Source organism: Podarcis liolepis (assembly GCF_965112155.1).
Source record: "Podarcis liolepis genome assembly, chromosome: 8".
In the NCBI taxonomy this organism is placed as follows: domain Eukaryota; kingdom Metazoa; phylum Chordata; class Lepidosauria; order Squamata; family Lacertidae; genus Podarcis; species Podarcis liolepis.
In genome coordinates this window covers 26,886,857-26,908,464 of record NC_139560.1, presented here as the reverse complement: position 1 = coordinate 26,908,464, position 21,608 = coordinate 26,886,857, and the positions used below count along the sequence as shown (strand labels likewise).

Genomic DNA, 21,608 nt, shown 5'->3' with positions numbered 1-21,608 from the left:
CAACTCTGTGTACACGTTCAGGAGAATTCCCATCTTTATCGTTTTTTCAGATGTTACAGAGTTGATCCAGAGTTGAAAACAGGTTCAGTGGCCCAAATTAAGATCTGAAGCAGAGGTTGCTGTGGTATTTTCCAAGGAGAAAACCACAACTGGTAGCTTGGAAACAGAGAATTGGGCAAAGACAACTAATCTCATAAAAGTTACTGTAAAAAAGAAGAAGTAGTAATGTGTGGGTATGAAGAAATTGTGTACGTATTAAGCCCACTCATTATTGTTTCAGGAGAATATTAGACAAAATATTAGGGTTAACAGAACACATGGAAATACAACCAAAGATTAAAGTGTGTGTTCCTTGATTCAGCAGTTACCATGCATGTAACAATCTCTTCCTTCTAGCCCTTTTCCAGACAGCTTTTTAGAACAGGAAGGAGAGATGAAGAATGAAAACTCTGCATTTGTCATTTTGCTTTTTCTCCATCTTGCTTTCAATTTTATATTTATTTAGTTTTATTTTTAAATGCTGCCATGTGAGGTGCTTTGAGATTGGGAACCCACTTACCCAGAAAAGGTGGGATATACCGCTTTAAATAAACAAACAACCTCTCAACACAGAATTCCAAGCCACACATCTTTGTGGAAGATCTGCCTTAGCAGGTGAGCAGGGGGATGCTTTGGGATCAATCAAAGCAATCAAAGGGTCGTTTAAGGAGCTTTCACCATGCTATCTTAACCCTACACATTTTCTTTCACTCCAAATCTTAATTTAAGAATGCTTTCATCAGGTGCCATGTTTTTCAACCAATAGGTGGTGTGGGGAACAAAGACATTCAAACAAGAGCTAATTTCATCAGAACTCTTACTTGAAGCTTTAGCTATAAAGAATTAAGAATATCAAAAGTAGGTAAGTGTGTGATCCTGTAAAGGTCCACTAAAATGTAAATCCCACTGAGCAAATGGGCTTTATACCCAAGAAACTGGATATAGGATTCCAGCCAAAGTAAGTAAGAAAGAATGAATTTCACCAAGTGCTATTCCAGACCACCTGTTTAAGCAATCTAGAGGTCCAGCTAATTGTATCAGGTATTCTTTAATGGGGATTGTCTCTGACAAAAAAGCAGGTCAGAATTCTTACTATTTTTCACTGGTATTCCACCATGTGTGTTCCTTGGAGGATAAAAATTGCATCTACATTGAGCCCTAACTAATTAAATTGAGCTAAACTAAGCTAAATTACTGCTCTACAGGGAGGGAGGGGCAACTCAGTCTATCTACAATCTGCCACTTTTACAACTGTTCACTCATAAATCTATCTCATTTCTCCATTAATCTGAGATTATTATTATTATTTTAAACACATGAAAATTCATACTTAAAACCTATTTTTAAATAATTTATCTCTCAAAATATGCATTTTGAAATAAGCATTTAAAAATGAATTTTGATATATTTTTGAGCCACAAACTGCATTGGAAGATTTGAGAAGCATGAAAGCCGATGGGTAACATTGTGAATTACAGAGCACATATGTTTGCAACAGAATTTATCAAAATCGAATTCCTCAAACGAATTCCTATCTACAGATTCTAATGACTGACAACCTGGCCTCACCTGTTCAAGTGATGCTAGAATGATGAATGAATTTGTTAAGTTTTGGTTACTCCAACTTTAGTAGTGGAGAAGAACTGCATTATTTGTTTTCTGGTTTCCACTAGTTCTCTAATGGATATAGATGACAATCCAAAGGTCTCTTCCAGTGAAGGGAGCTCACTGTAATTTACAAATCCATATCCATTTGTATTGACCACTTTTCTTGGATGAAAGAAGTGTTCTTCCATTTAGGTATATATTGGAGAGAAGGGAGGGTAGTTGACAGGCTCACAGATAAAATAGACCACTTACTGATATCTAACACCAGAGTCAACAGTAATGACAATCGTTTTTTAGTACAACCCTATCCTTGACATGGCCAAAGCAGGGGTAGCCAATGAGACAGCTTCTGGATGTTGTGGATTAGAACTCCTGCCATCCCTAAGCATTAGCCATGGGGCTGATGGCAGCAGGAGTCCCAAAAAATCCAGAGGGCACAGTGCTGGCTCCCCTGGCTAAAAAGATGAAGATAGTATTGCTATAAAGTTCAATTGTACTGACAGAGCCCAAAGATATGTCAACATTGTGGATTTACACCACTGTCCCACCATGGTTGTGCCACTGTAACTATAAACTTGGTGTGAAATGGTTAATGTACAGTGGCAAAAATGGACAGATTTGGGGAGGGGACAAATCTGCAACAACAATAAACTGACCGGGCTAATAACAAAAGAAGAATGACTCATCCCCTCGGAACCCTGATGAGCACTCAGATTCAAGTTTCCAGATACAAATACCCAATGGGAACCTCAACTTCCCTGCTAAAACTGGGAGTACAAATACAAGACAAATACAGCATGGAGGAGACCAGGATCACATGTGAGGTTTATTGTGTTAGTTTTACTGGTGCTATTGCTGGCACTTCTGTCCCAATTTCTCCTGGTTTCTAACATTTCTTTTACGCTGCAGTACTTGCTGCATTGTGGAACTTTGGCTCTTTGATGGCTATACCGCCATGTCATGCTAAATTTCAGACAGCAAGAAAGAACTGTATGCTGGGATACCACCCCAAATTTTGTCACGTGAAATTACAGGGCAAAACTACTGTGATTGTCAACCATGTTGCAAATGGATTCTGCCCCCCCACCCCCCGGGAAATAATTAACCTTTAAATTAGCACTGAACTTTCTTTAGATTCCACAGGACTTCCAGAAGTGGCTTTTCCACTGTGTGAAAGATCACATCAAATGCAGGTAAGGAAACATCAGGAAGGCAGAATAAATTGTCATCGGAATGCAGTCTACGTCTCAAAGCATAAACCTAGCCCCACCAAATTGGCCCAACTTGTCTCCCACGCATCCTATATTTGCTAAAGACTTCTCTACCCTTCGATACAGGAAACATTTGTTGTGCAGAAAAGGAATTCTGCTGCCCCTGAACTCCCAAATCTTCCACCATGTACCAAGGGAAGTCAGTGTTGGATTATAAATGAATAGTACAAAATACCGTGTATAAATTAGGGAGCTGATAGATTCCATGACTAGTTAGCAGTGGAAGAAAATAAAATAGTTACTCTGACAGAGTCTCACCAGCTTACACTAAGAAATGGAGCCCTTAAATGGTAGATTCATTTTCCTCGCTCTTAAAAAGCAAAACTGTAACATACATCTGTGACCTAGCAACAATATGGTTTAAAACAGTTTCCAGACCAATGGTCTGTGCAATACCTTCAAAAATGGGATGACAAAAGGTCGCAGTGGGAAGTTAGTAGCTTCTTGTAGTTTGGAATGAAATTCTTCAATTGTCAAAGTAGAATTCTGTTGAATGGGGAAAGAAAAGAAAAAAGATCTGACTCAATAAGATGAATAACAGAAATGTTTGGCAACAGAGATTAGGCCTAAAGTACTTTCCACACAGTAACTTTCTTAATTGCTGTATGTTACTGCTGAATAACATTCATATTGTATAAACAACATTCAATTACACAATATAGGAAGCATCAACACTGTATCTGTTACAGTGCACAGCTGCTTTGCCACCGTACCTTTTCCACTGCCATTGTACACTATCTGTCCAAGTTTTAAGATTATACCAGGGTCCGGGATATTTGAGGACAATGTCTAACTGACAATCAGTTTTGTGCCTCACACATAAGGAACAGAATAGGAAAAAGACATCTGAAAAAAGGAATAAGTGACCAAAGGTTCTGCATGCTCACAAAGGAAGCTGCCTTACACCAAGCCAAACACTGACTGGCAACAGCTGGTGAATCGTACCAAAGATCCATCTAGTCCCATGATAGGAAACCTTCAGCTCTCCGGATATTGTTGCTAAGGGGAGAAAACACCCAAAAGCAGTCCAAGAAGGACTGAGCACGCTTAGTGGGTACCAGGTGTATGTGTGGGGAAAATGGAAAAAGTGAGAGTAGAGAGGAAGGGAATGGAGTATGCTGGAAAGGGGCTGAGTGGCTCTCTGAACAGGAACATTCTGCACTGTAACATTTTTGTTTCACGTTCTGCTTTTGTAATTAATATCCCGTTGATGGTTCTATCCTTTCACAACAATTGCTAATTCTCCTCTAGAGCCATCCAAGCTAGCGATCATCACCACATTTTGTGCCAGTAAATGCTAAATCGGAACAAACAGCAAGTTCTGGGGGGTTGCCAAGAGCGTTAAAGAGCGGGTTTTCATGGAGAAAGCAATGGAGCCAAAAGAAAAGTGCCCAGACATGGATCAGAGAAGCACAGGCCTATACCTAGAAAGCACTGAGGAAAACTAGTGTGGATGAGACCATAGCTGAGACTGTAAACACTTCCCTTGGAAGGTGGCTGGGATGGGAAGTGAAATGAGTAAATGTATCTAGACACGAATCCCTTTTCCGACTATATAGATAAATAGGAGAACTTCCAAGTAAAGGTCTGGAAAGACAAATAAAAATTAAAGTGGCTGTCATTATTTGCTTACCACAAGTCCTAGCACGAGGGTACGCACTCTCTCCCCAATCTCTGGTGAAATGTCATTGCCAAACTGCTGTAAGGTTGTGAGAAATCTCTTCAGTTTGCTAAGCTGTCTAGCTCCGCAAGCTGGTGGTAACTGCTGATTAGCCAAGGACGATGAGGAGGAAGATGATGGGCCATTACTAAAGCCATTAGGTGGAGAAGGAGCCCCGTTTAGTGCTGTTGGTGAATGGCTTGTGCCATTGGTTACTAAAAAGGGAGGGGAAAGAAAAGAGATGAAATATTTTTATTTACTTATTCAGCTCAATACTTTTCTGTAACATAACATATCTGAAGGCAGGCTTCAATGCAAACGTCTGATGATGTGGCAGTAGCTTCTTGCCTACTGAACATTTCATAGGTCAACTGCCATAAACATTTTAGGTCCAGAAGAGGTATTAAGTACAGAAGAAGAGCCTGATGCATCAGACCAATGGCTTCTCTGGTCCAGCCCCCTGTTCTCAGAGTGGCCAACCAGATGCCTGTGATCCCACCTGAGAGCAGGACCTGAGTGCAATCACAGTCTCTCCCACTGTGATTCCCAGCAACAGGTGTCCAGAAGCATACTGTGCCTGACCATGGAGGCACAGAGTTCAGAGTCTTATCCTCCATATCCTCTTCTAAAGCCATCCAAGTATTGTTTCTTTATTGACCTACGGTCCTTACCTCCCATCTGCCTAACTTGTCCCGTAGCTTTAAAAAAAAACAACTAGCATAAATTTATTTATTAATTAAATTTGTATACTACTTCACCTGAAGGTCACAGGGCGGTTCCCAACACCTAATTTTTTCTGCATATTTTAACACGGAATTTTTCATTGTGGTTCCGGAATGAACATTTAAATCTTCAAATTAGTAGGACTTTAGAGTTAGTGTTGGGCTGAGCTGAATTTTTTCTTGTTTTTGATGTTGTTGTATTTTGGTATGGATAATTACTGTTTGTATGTCTTCTTGTGGGTTTGAAAAGGACAGGAGAAGAACTCTGCACACACACACACCCCAAATAAAGTCCGTCTCAAATATTGGACCCATTCCCTTTTTACATTCTGTCTCAAGTTTTCATGAGAAAAGCCGAAAAGGCAACATTGCCTTTCTTGAGATTTTGAATGGCACTGGCTTTCTGGATCACAAGCTCCTTAAGGGAACAGCTATCTGATTCTATATATCCCTGAGCCAAAAAAAATTCCCAGTTGAGCTAGTGATGATAATGGCTCTAGGAATGAACAGCTGGCTCTGGTGCAGGCTACCTTACCTGCTGTTCTGGCAACAAAACTTTACAGTGTTTAAATGATTACCTCTTTGTATAGGATAAAGTGGGCAGGTATTGTCTGATAGCAGAAGTGCAATACGTTATCTATATAAGCACACTGGTGCTACTTTTAACTAAGTATTCCAAGAACAGAGATAAAACAGATAGCTGTAAACAGTGCAACTACCCTGTGCCACAGACTAGCACAGAGGTGGTTAACTTATAGCACTCCAGATGTTCCTGGACTATAAATCTCAGCATCCCTGGCCATTGGCTAAGCTGGCTGGGGATGACAGGTGTTGAAGTCCAACACTTGGGGAAGGCAAAGGTTAGTCACCCCTGGAATGGCACAATAGGAGAAAAAGTGCTACGTGATAAGCACTGTCATCATATGACTATAGGACAGAAGTTCCCAACACTGCACCCTTCAGATGTTTTAAACCAGAATTCCCAACAACCCTGACTTCACAGGGTGGTAGACAAAAAATATGGGGAGAACATGAGATTAGGATGGCTGAGGCAGGAGCTACCTCTATTAGAAATTCAGCCATCTCTTGGCTTCCCTAGATGGCAGTAGGAATAGGTTCCCATGATAAAAAAATAAGAAAACCCATTTTTAAACCTGGAAGTGACAAGGTTGGTTAGTGAGAGATGGGATGGGTGAATCTGTCAATTTCACGTTCTCCCTGCTTTTAATTTTTTCCATCTTGAATTCAGTTCTCTACATCAGCTTGTGATGTTTTTAAAGCACTCATGAAAATTAATCAGCATTTTAGTGGAAACGTCCACTAGTATACAAATTTTGTATGACTTTTTGCCTACATGCACATTTTTGTGAAGCAGGTTTTCCCTAATATAACACATCTCTCTGTGTCTGTTTCATTTAAAATATGCATTTTAATGCATACTTTACCTTGTGTGCATTATTTGCACTGGGAAATTTGGAGTAGTGATTGCAAGGGATGGCTGTATTTTGGTTCACATAGTGTTTCAGAATGTTCAGTTTAGTTATGTGAACTGAACCCATCCTGTCGCAATTTCAGGAGACTCCCAAAATAACATGCACAGGTTGATTTCCTCAGCAGGGGGATGGGAGAGTGTACAATTAGATAAGCCAAGAAGACAAGAGGTCTTAAAAGGATGAGCAAACTTGTCTTCTCATTCATAAGAAACACATACCATGCAACTATCAAAAAATTAATAAAATATTATTGAACAAAGTTCTCTGTAATTCTCACCAACAGAAAAAAGGCTTGAACTTTAACTACAGGGGGCAAGAAAGCAACACTTGCTATTTCAAAGTATTCATAAATCTATGAATGTGACTCAGCCTCATATATCTCTATACGTATAATATATTACTGCTCATATACATGTGTTAATTATACGTGTGCATGACAGATTTCTTCATCATTGCATGCAGCAATAATCCTGACATAAATAATATAGGAAGTAAAGGTATAATTACACGTTGTGGGTGTGAAAGAGCTGGTTCTTGGGGCTCCTTGGGTAGTGGGAGGAGGTGGCATTGTTGGGGGCGTCAGCCTGGATTGCGTCTTCACATCCACAGGTGAGTCTGGCATTGTGGAATGCTTCTCAATGCGATCTAAAACACACAGAACATTTTGCTTAATTTTCCTCCCCTCCTCCAGGAAGCAAATCATTTGAACCAAGTCTTCAGCACAAAACCAGGTAAGCAAATAAAGCATTTTTCAGTGTCTCAAAATATGCTAAAACTGCTTCAAGACTGAGTAACATTTTTCACCAAGGTAAGCTTTTGACACCACTTAAGCCCTAGAACGCAGAAAGGAGAGCCACATTTATAGCAGGGTTATAATATAGCATCTTCTGCTCTCCTTTCTGGCAGAGTTCGGGCATCATTTTGCATGAAGTGCTGGTGCTGGAATAAGGAAACGTCATTTGAATGCTGTTATAACATTAAGAAGTATGGGAAAGATGGGGAAATGCATGATCAAATTTATGTGTGTGTGTGTGTGTGTTTATGTATTATATAAAATTTATACATCACTTAATTGTATTAAAAAAAACCTTAAAGGGTTTTACAAAGAAGATAAAACAATAAAACTATCACTAAGAAAAAATTAACAACAATAATTTAAGACAGAAAGTTGAAATAACAATAGACTAAAACCCGATTAAGAGTCGCATCGATTTTCTAAACATCTGGGTAGGCTTAGCTAAACAAAACTCTTTTTAGTTATTCAATATGTTTGTAACTCTTCCTTCTTCAGACCTGAACTATCAACCAAAAGAGCAAATAAAAACTACAGCATTTAAAACCACAAGTCCTTAAAAACTGCAAAGCAAGTTTTATTCAGCAGTAAAACTACCAGCCTATGAATACTTGGGCAAACAGACAAGTTTTTACTTGGTGTCTAAACAAGAGTTTGCACCAAGCATAACTCTAAGGGGAGGTTGTTGCACAAGTAAGGTCCCCCCAGAGAGAAGGCCCTTTCCTGCATCACTGTATATTGTACATCTCCCAGCAGCGAAATAACAAAATACACTTTGGATTGTATTCATTGGTGGGCTCTGTCCTAGCAGAACACTTCTAATCATGAAGAGTGGATCACCTGATGTTTGCTGTTCCCACCTACTCACTAGGGCAGGCTTCCTCAAACTTGGCCCTCCAGATGTGTTGGCCTACAACTCCCATGATCCCTCGCTAGCAGGACCAGTGCTCAGGGATGATGGGAATTGTAGTCTCAAAACATCTGGAGGGCCGAGTTTGAGGAAGCCTGCACTAGTGCAAAGACAACATTACATGCAACTCACAGTTTTATCCCGTGCCTTTGCCCAGACACATGTTGTCCCATCAAACCAGTGGCAGACTTCCAAGTTAATAGGTTTAGGACTGGGATGTAAGCCTACTGATTGCTTGGTTAAATATTCCTGGCTCTGTTTCCCCATTAGCTGTCCGCAAAAAAACTCCACAAATTATATAAAGGATACTTTGGGGGATATATCTATGTTAATTGTTCTGAAAAGACCATTCTTTCCTAACATCAAATAGGACTAGTCCCAATTTGTGATTATTGTAAGTCAAATTGGACAATCTTATTTGTATTCCTATATGTAATGAGGCACTCAGCAGCATAACATTTGCACAGTTGTTTGCCTGTAAAATCCAGTGCACATAACCTGAAATAATGCAGTTGATATTCTGAATATTATCTGAGAACCGTATACCTAATATGGGCCTAAGCATGTTGGATTTGGTGGGTGTTTTGTGGTCTAAGGGGTGAGAAAGATGCGATTTCATTCCTTCACCACATTTGAGGAACAATTTGGGGAAAGATTTTCTACTCTGGGCCTGTGTTAAATTTTCACATCATCCTGTGCCATTTGACGTCTTGGTAGAAAAGAAGGGCCAAGTGTCACAAAACACATGTCAAACAAAGTTATCTACATGAACAGAACAGAAAATTAAATTATCATATTGCGCTCAAACTTTAACAGGCTATTTACTCATACAAGCGGTTTGGTGAACTTTTTTAAACAGACTAGTAAGGCAAATATATTTGAGCTTTTATGAAAACAAACTTTTATTGATACAAAAACTTTATACCATGCCTTCTCTACAGTCATTTTTCTTTACTGTTTCACATTCATCTCATTTACATTCCAATAAACATCTGTATCTACCATTCCTCAGCTGTGCTATCCTTTTGGCAGTATGATATACAAATAAATTTATGTAAAATGTTACAACACTGAATATATATATATATATATATATATGTTTTCGTAGATTTTCACGGGTACAGGAATGCAGGTTTTGGTGTCCTCGGGTGTCTTCCCGTGTAAAAGTTGGGGTGTCTAGGCCTAGACACCCCAACTTTTACACGGGAAGACACCCGAGGACACCAAAACCTGCATATATATATATATATATATATATATATATAACACCTAAATAAGGAAACTAACAATAAAAATAAATGGATCAGATACCGAAGGTTTAAGCAAATATAGGCAGTTCAGTTTGATCAACAATACTACTTATTTCATGTTTGAATGGAGGGAGCAGGAAAAGAGAGAAATAAGCCCTTGGGATTTCTGAAACACAAATGGGTGAGAAACACAATGCACAGTTCTGGGCCTGTCCTCTTGTGCAAGCCTCACTGAAACTATTGGGGCTTGTATGATATAACATCATCCTGGTAGAATTTGTAAATTCTAAGAAGTTGAATGAACTGCAGTAAACTGCCCCATTACCACTGTAATTTCAATTCAAAATGTTCTACAAAGACAATCATGCTAATTGTTCAGAGTTCTTAAGGCAGAGATTCTTGCAATTGGGAGGGCAGAAGATGGGAACCGTAATTTCATTATCATACCCTAACAGCAGTGCTTATGAATCTAGATATAGGAAATTTAGCACTTGCAGTCTGTGGGACAAAGAGTTACGGCATCTACAAACATGGGTGAAGATGAGTGTTGTAAACTGAACAAACAAAGACGAACCGCTTGGCTTATGCTGCGGTCGCATATTTAACAAGCAAGGACAACAAATTCAAAGGAGCAGGGGAATGAGCATGAAAATGTTAATTGTTTCTCGCACTCACCTCCACCAACCTCAGCAACAAGGAAATAAACAGCATTCAGCTTATGTTGCAACAGAGGAAGAGAGGCATGGAGAGATATACAGGCTCTCCTAAATAAAGGCAAATATTTCTGCCATGCCAAGAAAGGAGAGAGTAAGAGAGACTTGCCAGAGCTGGCCAGGAGATAACATTGGCAACTGCTGGCCCATCTGGTTTTCATTCTGCTAACACTCACGCTGAAGTGTTGGGGAATGTATTCCAGGTATATAGATCTGGAAACATGTGTAAGCCTGGATGTGAGCAGAGAGGGAGCAGTATATGGAGGAGAGAAAGAGAGCCATACTCCGCTTAAGGTCTGTTGCTCAGGAAAAGGAAGAACAGTGTATCCCCCAGTTCAGCTCTTAATAACTTAAACAGCAACTCCCTTCCTTCACACATACACTTGATCACATTTTACTTCCCATTTTAGAGTTAGCTGATAAATGGGTTGACACCAGGAGAAGGAACAGGGTCAAGAGAGAGAGAAAGGGACCTTGGGAAGCCTTCAAGGTCAAGATCATAAATAGTTCACATTCTGTTACATTAATAGATGCTGTGATCTATACTAATTTTGCATATTATTTATCCCATTTTTCATTGTGTTAATAACTTGGTTCTTGCAAACTCATAATCCTTTAAAAGTTATTTTTAATTACCAATTATGTATTAATTAAGAGTATTTTCAATAATGTCTACATATCTCCTTAGAATTAGGTTTTTGTTGGAACTGGGAGTCACCAGAAGTCATAGTGGCTTGAAACAAATCCTTCAGAGAGTGGTTAAAAACCTATAAAGGTACTGTCAGGGGTTCAGGAGCAGAGGCAAGGGCAAGGGAGGAAACAGAGAGCGAGGGGGAGGAGGCAGAAGAAAAGATGAGTGATGACGACGACCCGAGATCTCCGAGTCTTTCCAGTGAATCAGAAGATTCACAGAAAGGAGCACCAGTGGCCAGGGCAAGGGGGGAGCCTAGGGGGACACCCCAGGAAGAAAGGGCCAGAGGGGGCTCAGAGGGGAGCAGTTGGAAATCGGGACCAGCGTCACCAACAGAGAGCAGGGGAGAGGAAGGGCGCCAGGGATCAAGCGCTGGAAGCTCACAACAGGAGGGAGGGCACGAGTCAGGAGTGGCCACACCTCCATCGGGGAGCGAAGAAATGGTCAGATGGAAAGTGGAAGGTTGGGCGCGTGCGCCAAGTTCAAATGCACAGGAAGGTGGCGCAGTAAGCAGCCCGGAAAGGGAGCCAGGTCCTAAAGCCCGGCTCAAGGAGACAGGAGGGTCCGGGGGGTCAGCGTCAGAAGTTGGTGTACAGGGGGCGGAGACTCAGACGGAGCTTCGCCGGTCTAACCCTTAAGACGTAGAGTTGCGCACAGCAGCTTGAGAATGGAAACTGTAACTCAATAAAAGACTTTTACAAGTGACCGCTGGCTAGCGTGATCCTCTGTGAGCTAGGATCTGGAAGCAGCTCTGACAGGTACCAACAATCGTTTTTGTGCCACTGATTTCTTTCCAGTGTTTGAAACTTGCAGAACTGAGTTAATGACCAGCACTGACGCCAACAAAGAAAACCTTCACTCTTGGTTCTGCGAATTGGATTTTAACACAATTTTCAAAAGCTGCATTGTTCGCCATTCCTACATGCACTGCACTAGGACAGAAAACTAGATCTGCAGTATCTCAGCAATAGAAACCTCAAGTATAATGCCAACAACCACAGAAACACTGGGAAATGTTATGTCATTCAAAAAGTCTCCCTGAACCATGATTTCATTTTGTAACAAGCCTTGGGTGAGAGGAATATCACTTGTCAAGAACCAAATTTCAGGATACAAGTGTGAAAACTACAGTGGTACCTCGGGTTAAGAACTTAATTCACTCTGGAGGTCCATTCTTAGCCTGAAACTGTTCTTAACCTGAAGCACCACTTTAGTGGGGCCTCCCGTTGCCGCCGAGCGATTTCTGTTCTCATCCTGAAACAAAGTTCTTAACCCGAGGTACTATTTCTGAGTTAGTGGAGTCTGTAACCTGAAGTGTCTGTAACCTGAAGCTTCTGTAACCTGAGGTACCACTGTATAATTAGAGTTCTGAACGGACTGAAAACAGAGAAAGTAGAAGAGTAAAGAAGGCTAGAGAAGCTACAGATGTGTAAGGCATGTGTAGATTTCTTCTTTATGTCCACAAACATGGTTCCATGATCAATGATCTATGAATTGGCTGTGTCCTTCCTTCTCACAGACATTGCCATCCAGGGCTCCAGCCACAAGAACCTGGAACAATATCTGAGGCATGGCCTCAGGGTGGATACGTAAACTGAACACTGGGACTTAAATTATGTCAGTAAGCATGCTGTGCTAGGCTACTGCAGTGGTCTGACCTGGATTAAAGCAGAGTCCAAAATGTCAACCAATACCAAGGTCTACTCCCTGCAATCATCTCTTCTTCTTCTTCTCTGGTGATCACTCATAGCTGAGTAAGATTGTCTTCCACGAAAACAACCTTAACAGTGAGTCCATAAGTGACTGTGGAAGTCAATTGTGGATCCACACATCCTTCCACAGTGGAGACACAGGTTTCAGGTAATAGGCTTCAGCAAATCTTAAGCACGTGGCACAAAAACCTTAGCCCTCCCAACCCAGAGTTCAACCACAGTGTATCGCCTTTTTGCACAAGTTCTTTTTGGCTTTATGACCTTTAGAGTAATGTGTGCTGCATTTTAAGACTGAGAAAAACCTGAACCTCTTCAAACGGGGTTTAAACCCAACAGCTTCTCAAAATTCAAGGAGGAAAAAGGGCTGCCTGGAACTCATTCTCCTCCGTTCTCCGCAATCAATTCATGATGAGGGTAGATGGTGAAATAACAGGCCCAACTCAGCCTATGCACATGTAACCTTCTGGTAACAGGAGAGTCTTAAGATAAATTCGTAAAATATGTTTCAAGCCTGCAAACATCTCCTCCATTTGTTTTGCATTATATTTTAAAAATGAAATATACATTCTTGATTCTCTTTTAGCGGCAAAGAGCTAAAGCTGTGATTTAATCACAGAAGCATTTTGCCCCACTCTAAATTAAAGAATGCTGTAAAACCAACTTTAAATTATGACGTTTCTTCTGTGGATTGTTTTGGTTTCTGACACTGAGCTGTTCTTTGTCATACATTCGGTTCTTATTATGGGAATTATTTTTAACTCTGTAGTTAACTTTTAGGTGAACTGTGATATGTACAGCAAGTGTTTCCAACCTTATAAAAAATAAATATGGAGACAGAGAACGACCACTAAGAAAAACATGTCCATGACAGAGGAAAGCGGTGTGGAGAAAGGCTTTTATAGTCAGAAGCATTTAGTTCACTTCCTGTAGCTTAATGGTTTAATCCATTTTTAAAACAAGATGGCCTTTCATATATGATAAAATTTCAGCTTACATGGAAAGCATCCAATTTGAGTGCATCAAGAAAGGCTGTTGCAGGGAACAAAATATGGAATATGTAAATATGCAAGTGATGCCTTTTCAATGGCCAATTCAATGTCAAGCAGTTCTGCAAGTGGTGTGTTTTCAATTTCCTTTTTAAAATAAAAAACGTAGGATATAATAAGCAGTGGCATTTACTTTACTGTTAGCTAGCATAAAGAGTTCCAGATGTATGTCCAGGCATAAAAGATTCTTTAAAAATATTCTTCATTGTTTATGAGTAGTGTTCTTCTGGTAACCCAGGGAAAAATCAGTAGAGTACTTCTAAAGCTTGCTGAATGTATTCATTTTGGTTTTCCTGCCATCTTGTTTCCTTTGGAATGTAGTCCAAAGGAACTAACAACATTTTCAATATGCCTATGTGTTACCATATTATTTGGTTTGTTATTAACTAGTTGTGATAGGGTAAATATACCAGTAAGACAGTAAGATAGGGTTATACTAGTTGGGAGATCATATAGCATGATTATATATGGAGCAATGGGGCGAGGGAATTCACACACACACACACACACACACACACACAAAAGTATTAAGAGATTAAGCATCTTGTAAAATTGTCGTAAGATTTAATTATCAGTATATGATAACTGAATTATTTATTAAAATAATTAATGAACATCCACAGATCATGGTGTACTTCATAAAAAGTGACAAGATCAGGTGATATAGGCAAAACCACACAGAGCAGCTCTAAAATTAACTTTGACGATTTCCAGGATAGGGGACTACAGTGTTACCTCGGGTTACATACGCTTCAGGTTGCATACGCTTCAGGTTACAGACTAACCTAGAAATAGTGCTTCAGGTTAAGAACTTTGCTTCAGGATAAGAACAGAAATCGGGCTCTGGTGGCACGGCAGCAGCAGGAGGCCCCATTAGCTAAAGTGGTGCTTCAGGTTAAGAACAGTTTCAGGTTAAGTACGGACCTCCGGAACGAATTAAGTACTTAACCCGAGGTACCACTGTACTTCTGTACAATCTATGGATATAATTTTCTGGGGAAATGATTAGCATTTAAAATATAAATTAATGGCTACACTACCCAAAATTACAACAACACATCTTCAATTTGGTAAATATTCCCTTTTCATCAGGCCTTTGGCTTTTAATTATCTTTGTAAATTGATTTGAGGGATTATTATTATTATTATTATTTTACTATCAAGTGGTATATACATTTTATGAAATACATTTATGAAATAGAATCTCTCATTTCATACACAAAAAAATGTTAGGAATCCTTGTGAGAGGGTGGGTTGGACCCCAATATATTAACAAGTAAGTCACATTGACAGGATTGGATGTGATTAATGGGAATGATTTTCCTTGAATCACAGATGCCCTACTCTATACCTCAAACTTCTTTGAAAGTCTCCTCGGTTTCAAAAGTAGTATGGCTAGGAATGGCTGCTGTTTGAGAAGCCTCAGGAACAAAGCTCTCCTGGCTATGGGGAACTCATTGCATGGATGCTAAGATCTGACCCATGTATCTGTATCACCTTAGGTAAAGGTAAAGGTACCCCTGCCCGTACGGGCCAGTCTTGCCAGACTCTAGGGTTGTGCGCTCATCTCACTCTATAGGCCGGGAGCCAGCGCTGTCCGCAGACACTTCTGGGTCATGTGGCCAGTGTGACAAGCGAGCCAGCGCAGCACACGGAACGCCGTCTACCTTCCCGCTGGTAAGCGGTCCCTATTTATCTACTTGCACCTGGGGGTGCTTTCGAACTGCTAGGTTGGCAGGCGCTGGGATCGAGCAACGGGAGCGCACCCCGCCGCGGGGATTCGAACCGCCGACCATGCGATCGGCAAGTCCTAGGCGCTGAGGTTTAACCCACAGTGCCACCCGCGTCCCTATGTATCACCTTAGTAGCTGAAACAATCAGGACTCCCCCTCTCAAAAATGTGCAGCTTTTATTGTGTAAGTGAGCAAAAAGATGAAGAAAACAAAAGACAGTAAGAAGAAGAAGAGTTTGGATTTGATATCCCGCTTTATCACTACCCGAAGGAGTCTCCAAGCGGCTAACATTCTCCTTTCCCTTCCTCCCCCACAACAAACACTCTGTGAGGTGTGTGGGGCTGAGAGACTTCAAAGAAGTGTGACTGGCCCAAGGTCACCCAGCAGCTGTATGTGGAGGAGCGGAGACGCGAACCCAGTTCTCCAGATTACGAGACTACCGCTCTTAACCACTACACCACACTGCCCGATATAACAGTTGACATGATCTTCAATGCAAAATGCACTAAACTTTCTGCAACATGACCCAACCCCGTCCCTGGGACATCTCACCAGCTTTGTAGCATTGCTATCTCATTCTTTTTCAATGCAAAAAGAATTCGGCACTTAATCACCTGCTCCACATAATCAGCTATTGTTCAGAATAAATAAAAATCCATCCAGTTTGCTTACTTTCTTTCAGTTTCTGCTCATAACAGTTTTCAAGACTTAACCAGGCCTCATTGCTAAGCATATCTTCCAGAGGCCGAAAATGCAGCCTAAATTAATGAAAAAGGATTTTTGTTACAACAGTCATCAATACCAATCAAAACTGTAACAGGGTTATGCATACCATTACAAGGCAATCTGCCCCAAAAACTGGCTCGAGAATTTTAACTTGATGGAAAGGGAAGGGGGAAAAATGTATGGAGAATGAGAACATATTTGTGTTTTCCAAATGAAATGACAGCCTGACCTATGAGTAATGTTTTTCAGATGAATTTTGTGTGTGCGTGTTCCTCTATGTAAAAATCCCAGTATTTCAGGATACAATTTGAAATATGAAGATATTTTGCAATTTAACCATGTGCCACTGGGGAAAATTACAGACCATTACAGTGATGAACAATGACTTCTTTAAAATTCCTTGCCTGACATCCCACAGCTCATCAGCATAGAAAAAGCAAAGAACCCAACATAGATTGTACACAACCAGACCGTCTAATAAGAATGGAAAGCTGCTATGGGCTTCAATTATGGGTGCAAACTACCACTGTTCTATCTCTGTGCATCTCCATATATACTTCTGGAAGTTAAAACAAGTTGATTTTTGGAGCAGATGTGCAGTAAGAACTGTAGTGATGAATGACCCTAGGCTTTTTCTCTCTCAGTGCCATAGGGTCACCAGTTCGAGATCCATCACCAGCTCCAATTAGAGAAGCCTGCAGCACACTTTGACCCCTACGGGCCTAGGGTAAGGGGTGGATAGTATCATATTTACTCGAGTTTAATGCACCATTGAATCTAATGCACACCTCAATTTTCAGAACTTTGAAACCAAAAAAGGTATTTGCGGGCAAATGTAAATGTGCCATCGAATCTAATGCGCAGCTTAATTTTTGCAACGTGGTCTAAACCACTTAGCCACATGGTTTGGTTCTAGACTACCACAATTATAGATATTCCAGGTAAATCCTTTATACCATCTTGTCTATATTTTATTTCCACGGAGGACAAATTATCTATTAAATTAACCTGGCAGTAGAAATTAAATATCCATCGGCTCAGGAACTGTCATTTATATTTTATATGGGATCACAAAGGTCCTTGGAGCTTATTAAGAATAATAGTTGGGGGAGAGGGGAGTTATGGATATATGAGAGAAAGATGGATTGACAAATGAGAAGAATATCAATAAGAAAACACAACTAGAACAGTATTACCTGCCACAAATTAACACAAGCAGGGGTGGGGTTGTACTGGAGGTCAGTTTTGTGGAAAGTGGAATTGGAAAATGCACAAAAAGATGGCAAAACTGTGGCTATGTAGCTTAAATTCATGCTAGTTGAATTTTCAGAAAGGGCCATAAACAATTCAAATCCCTGGTTTTTACATTGTAAAGGCCTTTGGCTACGCACAATAAATTGATTGCATTGCTCATTGCTCATCCCTAGCTTTAATATTTACCTTAAGAAGCAGGTTTTTGGTTCTGCAAATGGGTCTACTCTAAGCAAGTTTAAGTCCGGAGCCAATCTATCATTATTATGCCACCAGTGTAGTTCAATGGAACTTACTCCTAGGTAATAATTGCAGTCAAATTCCAGCATGCTAATTGTTGCAATACCCTTCTATGGCACATCCAGGCACTGGGGTCTCAAATTTCAGCTGCGCCCTGTACAATGCCATAATTCAGCGCCCCCGCACTCTCAGTTCTAAATAATATTTGTGGTACCCCAAGGCCCTGTGTGCCTAGCGCTACCAAACCGTTCACACTCCCCTAATCCTCCTTGGTCCAGGCACATGTAAACATCGCTACCTACAAAGCTTGTCTTGGCCATGATGGCTTCAAAATTGACCACTACACCACTGTTTGTGTGTGCATTCCTTTGTGTGCACTAAAGAGATATCTCCTGCCCTTGGAAGTGAATGAGAAAGCCTGTATGGGAGTGATTAGAAATGTGCACACATTTCAACAACCGAATCCAGTAAAAATAGCTGAAAGGCAATTCAACAGAATTAAAAAGAACCGCACATCTATTTGGTGTTTACAATAAGTGTATAAAGAGCAGAGCTTTGCATTCAGGCTTTCAAAGCACAACAGCCAGACTGCACAGAATCTCTAATTCATTATCCCTGCCAATCTTTACTGGGATGTGAAGACGACATTGGCACACATTAGCCAATTGATTTGCTTCCTTATATTCACCCTTAACCAATCCTAAGGTGAGTCTGACTACATAGCTGAAGGAGGGCGATGGTTGTTTTTAAAAACAACTCTCCCTAAACATTCCTCTGTTCACTGTGCTGCATGTTCAGTTAAATAACTGCATGCCTTTCCCCTCAAACAAGCTGAAATAATGCACATTTGCAGAGAAATGTGTTGTCAATATAGAAAACAGCAAGCTTAAACAAACCATGTCAGAGCTGATCAACATACCTTGAAATACTATTGAAAGTAACAGTACCATCTGGTGACAAAATAAATTGAACTTTTCTTGACTACTTGACTGTGATCAGTTAGACCTTTTCGCGGGCAGCGATGCAACAATTCCCCCTAAACCCCTCTTGATTTATAATTTTTTGAACCCTCCGTTGTAGTCATTTTGTAGTCATTGCCTGGCTCTGATAATATAAGGAGTGGCTTCCTCTACCATGACGGTCATTGGTGTCAAGAACAGCCCAAAAGAGACCACAGGTATGAGGAGATGCCTGGAAAGAGACTGCCTTCAGTCAGCTGCCCAAGGGAAAGCAATACTTGGGGAGCCAGACCCCCAGAAACTGCTACAAGCAGAAAGAGAGGCAGCAGCTGGAGCATATTATTGCTACTCTTAATACTGTAATATTGAACATGTAATTTTAGTGCTTTTAGATTGAATTTTCGCTGGTTTTCATTGTAAGCCACTTTTAGTATTAAGAAAAAAAGCGGGCTACACATATTAAACCTAATCTCCACTAATCTAATCATAGCTCAAGAGGCATGGAAGGTAACTGCTGCCTTTTAGAAGTAATCCCATTGCCAAAGTTTACTGCCAATTATTACACACTTGGGGGCATATCAACACTTACACACACCTGACTTACACGGTTATAATAGCCACTCCTTCTCAGGAAACTTGGGGAAATATGTACCTTTCAATGGGCACTATACGAAATAATTAAAGAAGCATAACTAGGTATTAGGGGACGCTGGTGGCACTGTGGTCTAAACCACTGAGCCTCTTGGGCTTGCCGATCAGAAGGTCGGCGGTTCGAATCCCCATGACGGTTCCTGCTCCTGCCAACCTAGCAGTTCGGAAGCACGCCAAAAAAGTGCAAGTAGATAAATAGGTACCGCTCTGGCAGGAAGGTAAACGGCGTTTCCGTGTGTTGCTCTGGTTTCAGTGTTCTGTTGCATCAGAAGCGGCTTAGTCATACTGGCCACATGACCCAGAAAAAAATGTCTGAAGACAAACGCCGGCTCCCTCGGCCTTTAAAGCGAGATGAGTGCCTCAACCCCAGGGTCATCTGCAACTGGACTTAACTGTTAGGGTCCTTTACCTTTTAAACTAGGTATTAGAGCAAGATAGTCAACATGGTGCCTTCCAGATATGGTTGGACTACAACTCCCAGCATCCGTGACTATTGAGCATGCTGGCTGGGGCTGGAGTTGTAGTCCAACTATAACTGGAGGGGCACCATGCTGGCTATTGTGTCTTTGAATTAAGTCCGAATTGATAATCCATTGTTACTAATTGGTTGACAAACTAAAATAGGAGCTGCAATATGGAGTGGGTTTACAAAAGGATGATGTGGGCCAACTACGGTTGGATTTGATGTCGAAGTTCACAAAGCTCAAAGCGTCATAAACCATGGTTAGTACAAACTATGGTTTGGTATGATGCTTGAGTTGCAACCAACTCTGCTGATTGACTTAGATGTCAAATTCCCCCTCTCTGTCCCTCCCTTCGTTAAATTATTCTGGGGTGAGTGTGTACTTGCCTGTACTAGAAAGGAATGGGGCAAGAGATGCATTTGTGCCTCTTAATTTTTAAGGGTTTTCTGCCATGAGCAGAACAACAAAAGGATCTACATCTCAAGGATGTTGTTAGTTTACACATGATAGAGATTTACGCAAACAGCTTTTGTTTATGAAGGGACAGCTGAGTGGAACAGTAGCAACTGTTCCTCTTTGCAGCGAGTGCCATTCTCAGCCTGAGGATTGGTTCCTACAAATTGTAGTGTTGCAGAAGACAAGTGGCTGCAGAATCAAAATGTTCACTCTACGGAGTTACTCAAACAGAAGCAAATGCATGCTTTGTACAGAAAACTTTTTCAGAACAGTGCTATTAAAAGTATATTTTGTTAAATTAGTGCTTTTATTTAAAAATATTTACAGTGGTACCTCTGGTTACGTACTTAATTCGTTCCAGACGTCCGTTCTTAACCTGAAACTGTTCTTAACCTGAAGCACCACTTTAGCTAATGGGGCCTCCCGCTGCCACTGCGCTGCCGCTGCGCAATTTCTGTTTTAATCCTGAAGCAAAGTTCTTAACCCGAGGTACTATTTCTGGGTTAGCGGAGTCTGTAACCTGAAGCATATGTAACCCGAGGTACCACTATACAATGCATTTGCACAACTAGGGATGGCAGAGGTAGTCTGATGAAGAAGGATGATTTGCAAGGGGTTTGGTGGGATGACAAATCTAAAATGAGGCCAGGTGGGAAGGGGGAAGGGGCAGTTATACAAAACAACTGTGAAGAAGAACAAGAATTGAAATGTTGAACTTGATGAATGACTCAAGCATCTTTTATGCATCATCTATACTAAATTTATTCCAAATCTTTTTAGACCTCATTTACAACAATTTTTCAGCTGTTACCTACCCATACAATGGGTAAATTCATTTTTTTATGTGCCCAGGATTAACACGCTGAAGCAACAGAACATGGAGCCATGCCAAATTGAAAGCAGATCAAAGTAACACTATTTGAAAACAAGGACAATAGGCGGGTTTGGATGAAATGCTAAACCATAGTTTAGTGTTCTAAGAACAAGCCTAGTAGAAACTCGAGCTTCCACACTTTTCTTCCTTCTCTAGTGCAAGCATTAAGCTAAGGCTGCATGGTTATTGAAAAAGCATAAGGCACGATCCAGCTGGAATGATTTCAATTTAAAGGAACACATGTGCTGTATTACCTATGCCTTGGTTCAAACCTGGTTTCAGTTCTGTGCTTACATGCCTTCAAGTCCCTCACTTCCACTATAACCCACCACAATTCCTCCCCGCC

General features: G+C 40.8%; 1 protein-coding gene across 8 annotated transcripts in view; it reads right to left on the bottom strand.

Annotated features, from left to right (window-relative positions):
* The window catches only part of RUNX1T1 (RUNX1 partner transcriptional co-repressor 1), a 151,160-nt gene that overhangs the window by 52,259 nt on the left and 77,293 nt on the right, over positions 1 to 21,608 (bottom strand). For all 8 annotated transcript variants that reach the window (XM_083517312.1, XM_083517310.1, XM_083517306.1 and 5 more), the window contains 3 exons: positions 7,301 to 7,438; positions 4,552 to 4,793; positions 3,315 to 3,404 (listed from right to left, as the gene is read on the bottom strand). In XM_083517312.1, the coding sequence (XP_083373438.1) occupies positions 3,315 to 3,404; positions 4,552 to 4,793; positions 7,301 to 7,415 (447 nt within the window). In that variant the 5' untranslated portion in view covers positions 7,416 to 7,438. The remainder of the gene's footprint in view (positions 1 to 3,314; positions 3,405 to 4,551; positions 4,794 to 7,300; positions 7,439 to 21,608) is intronic.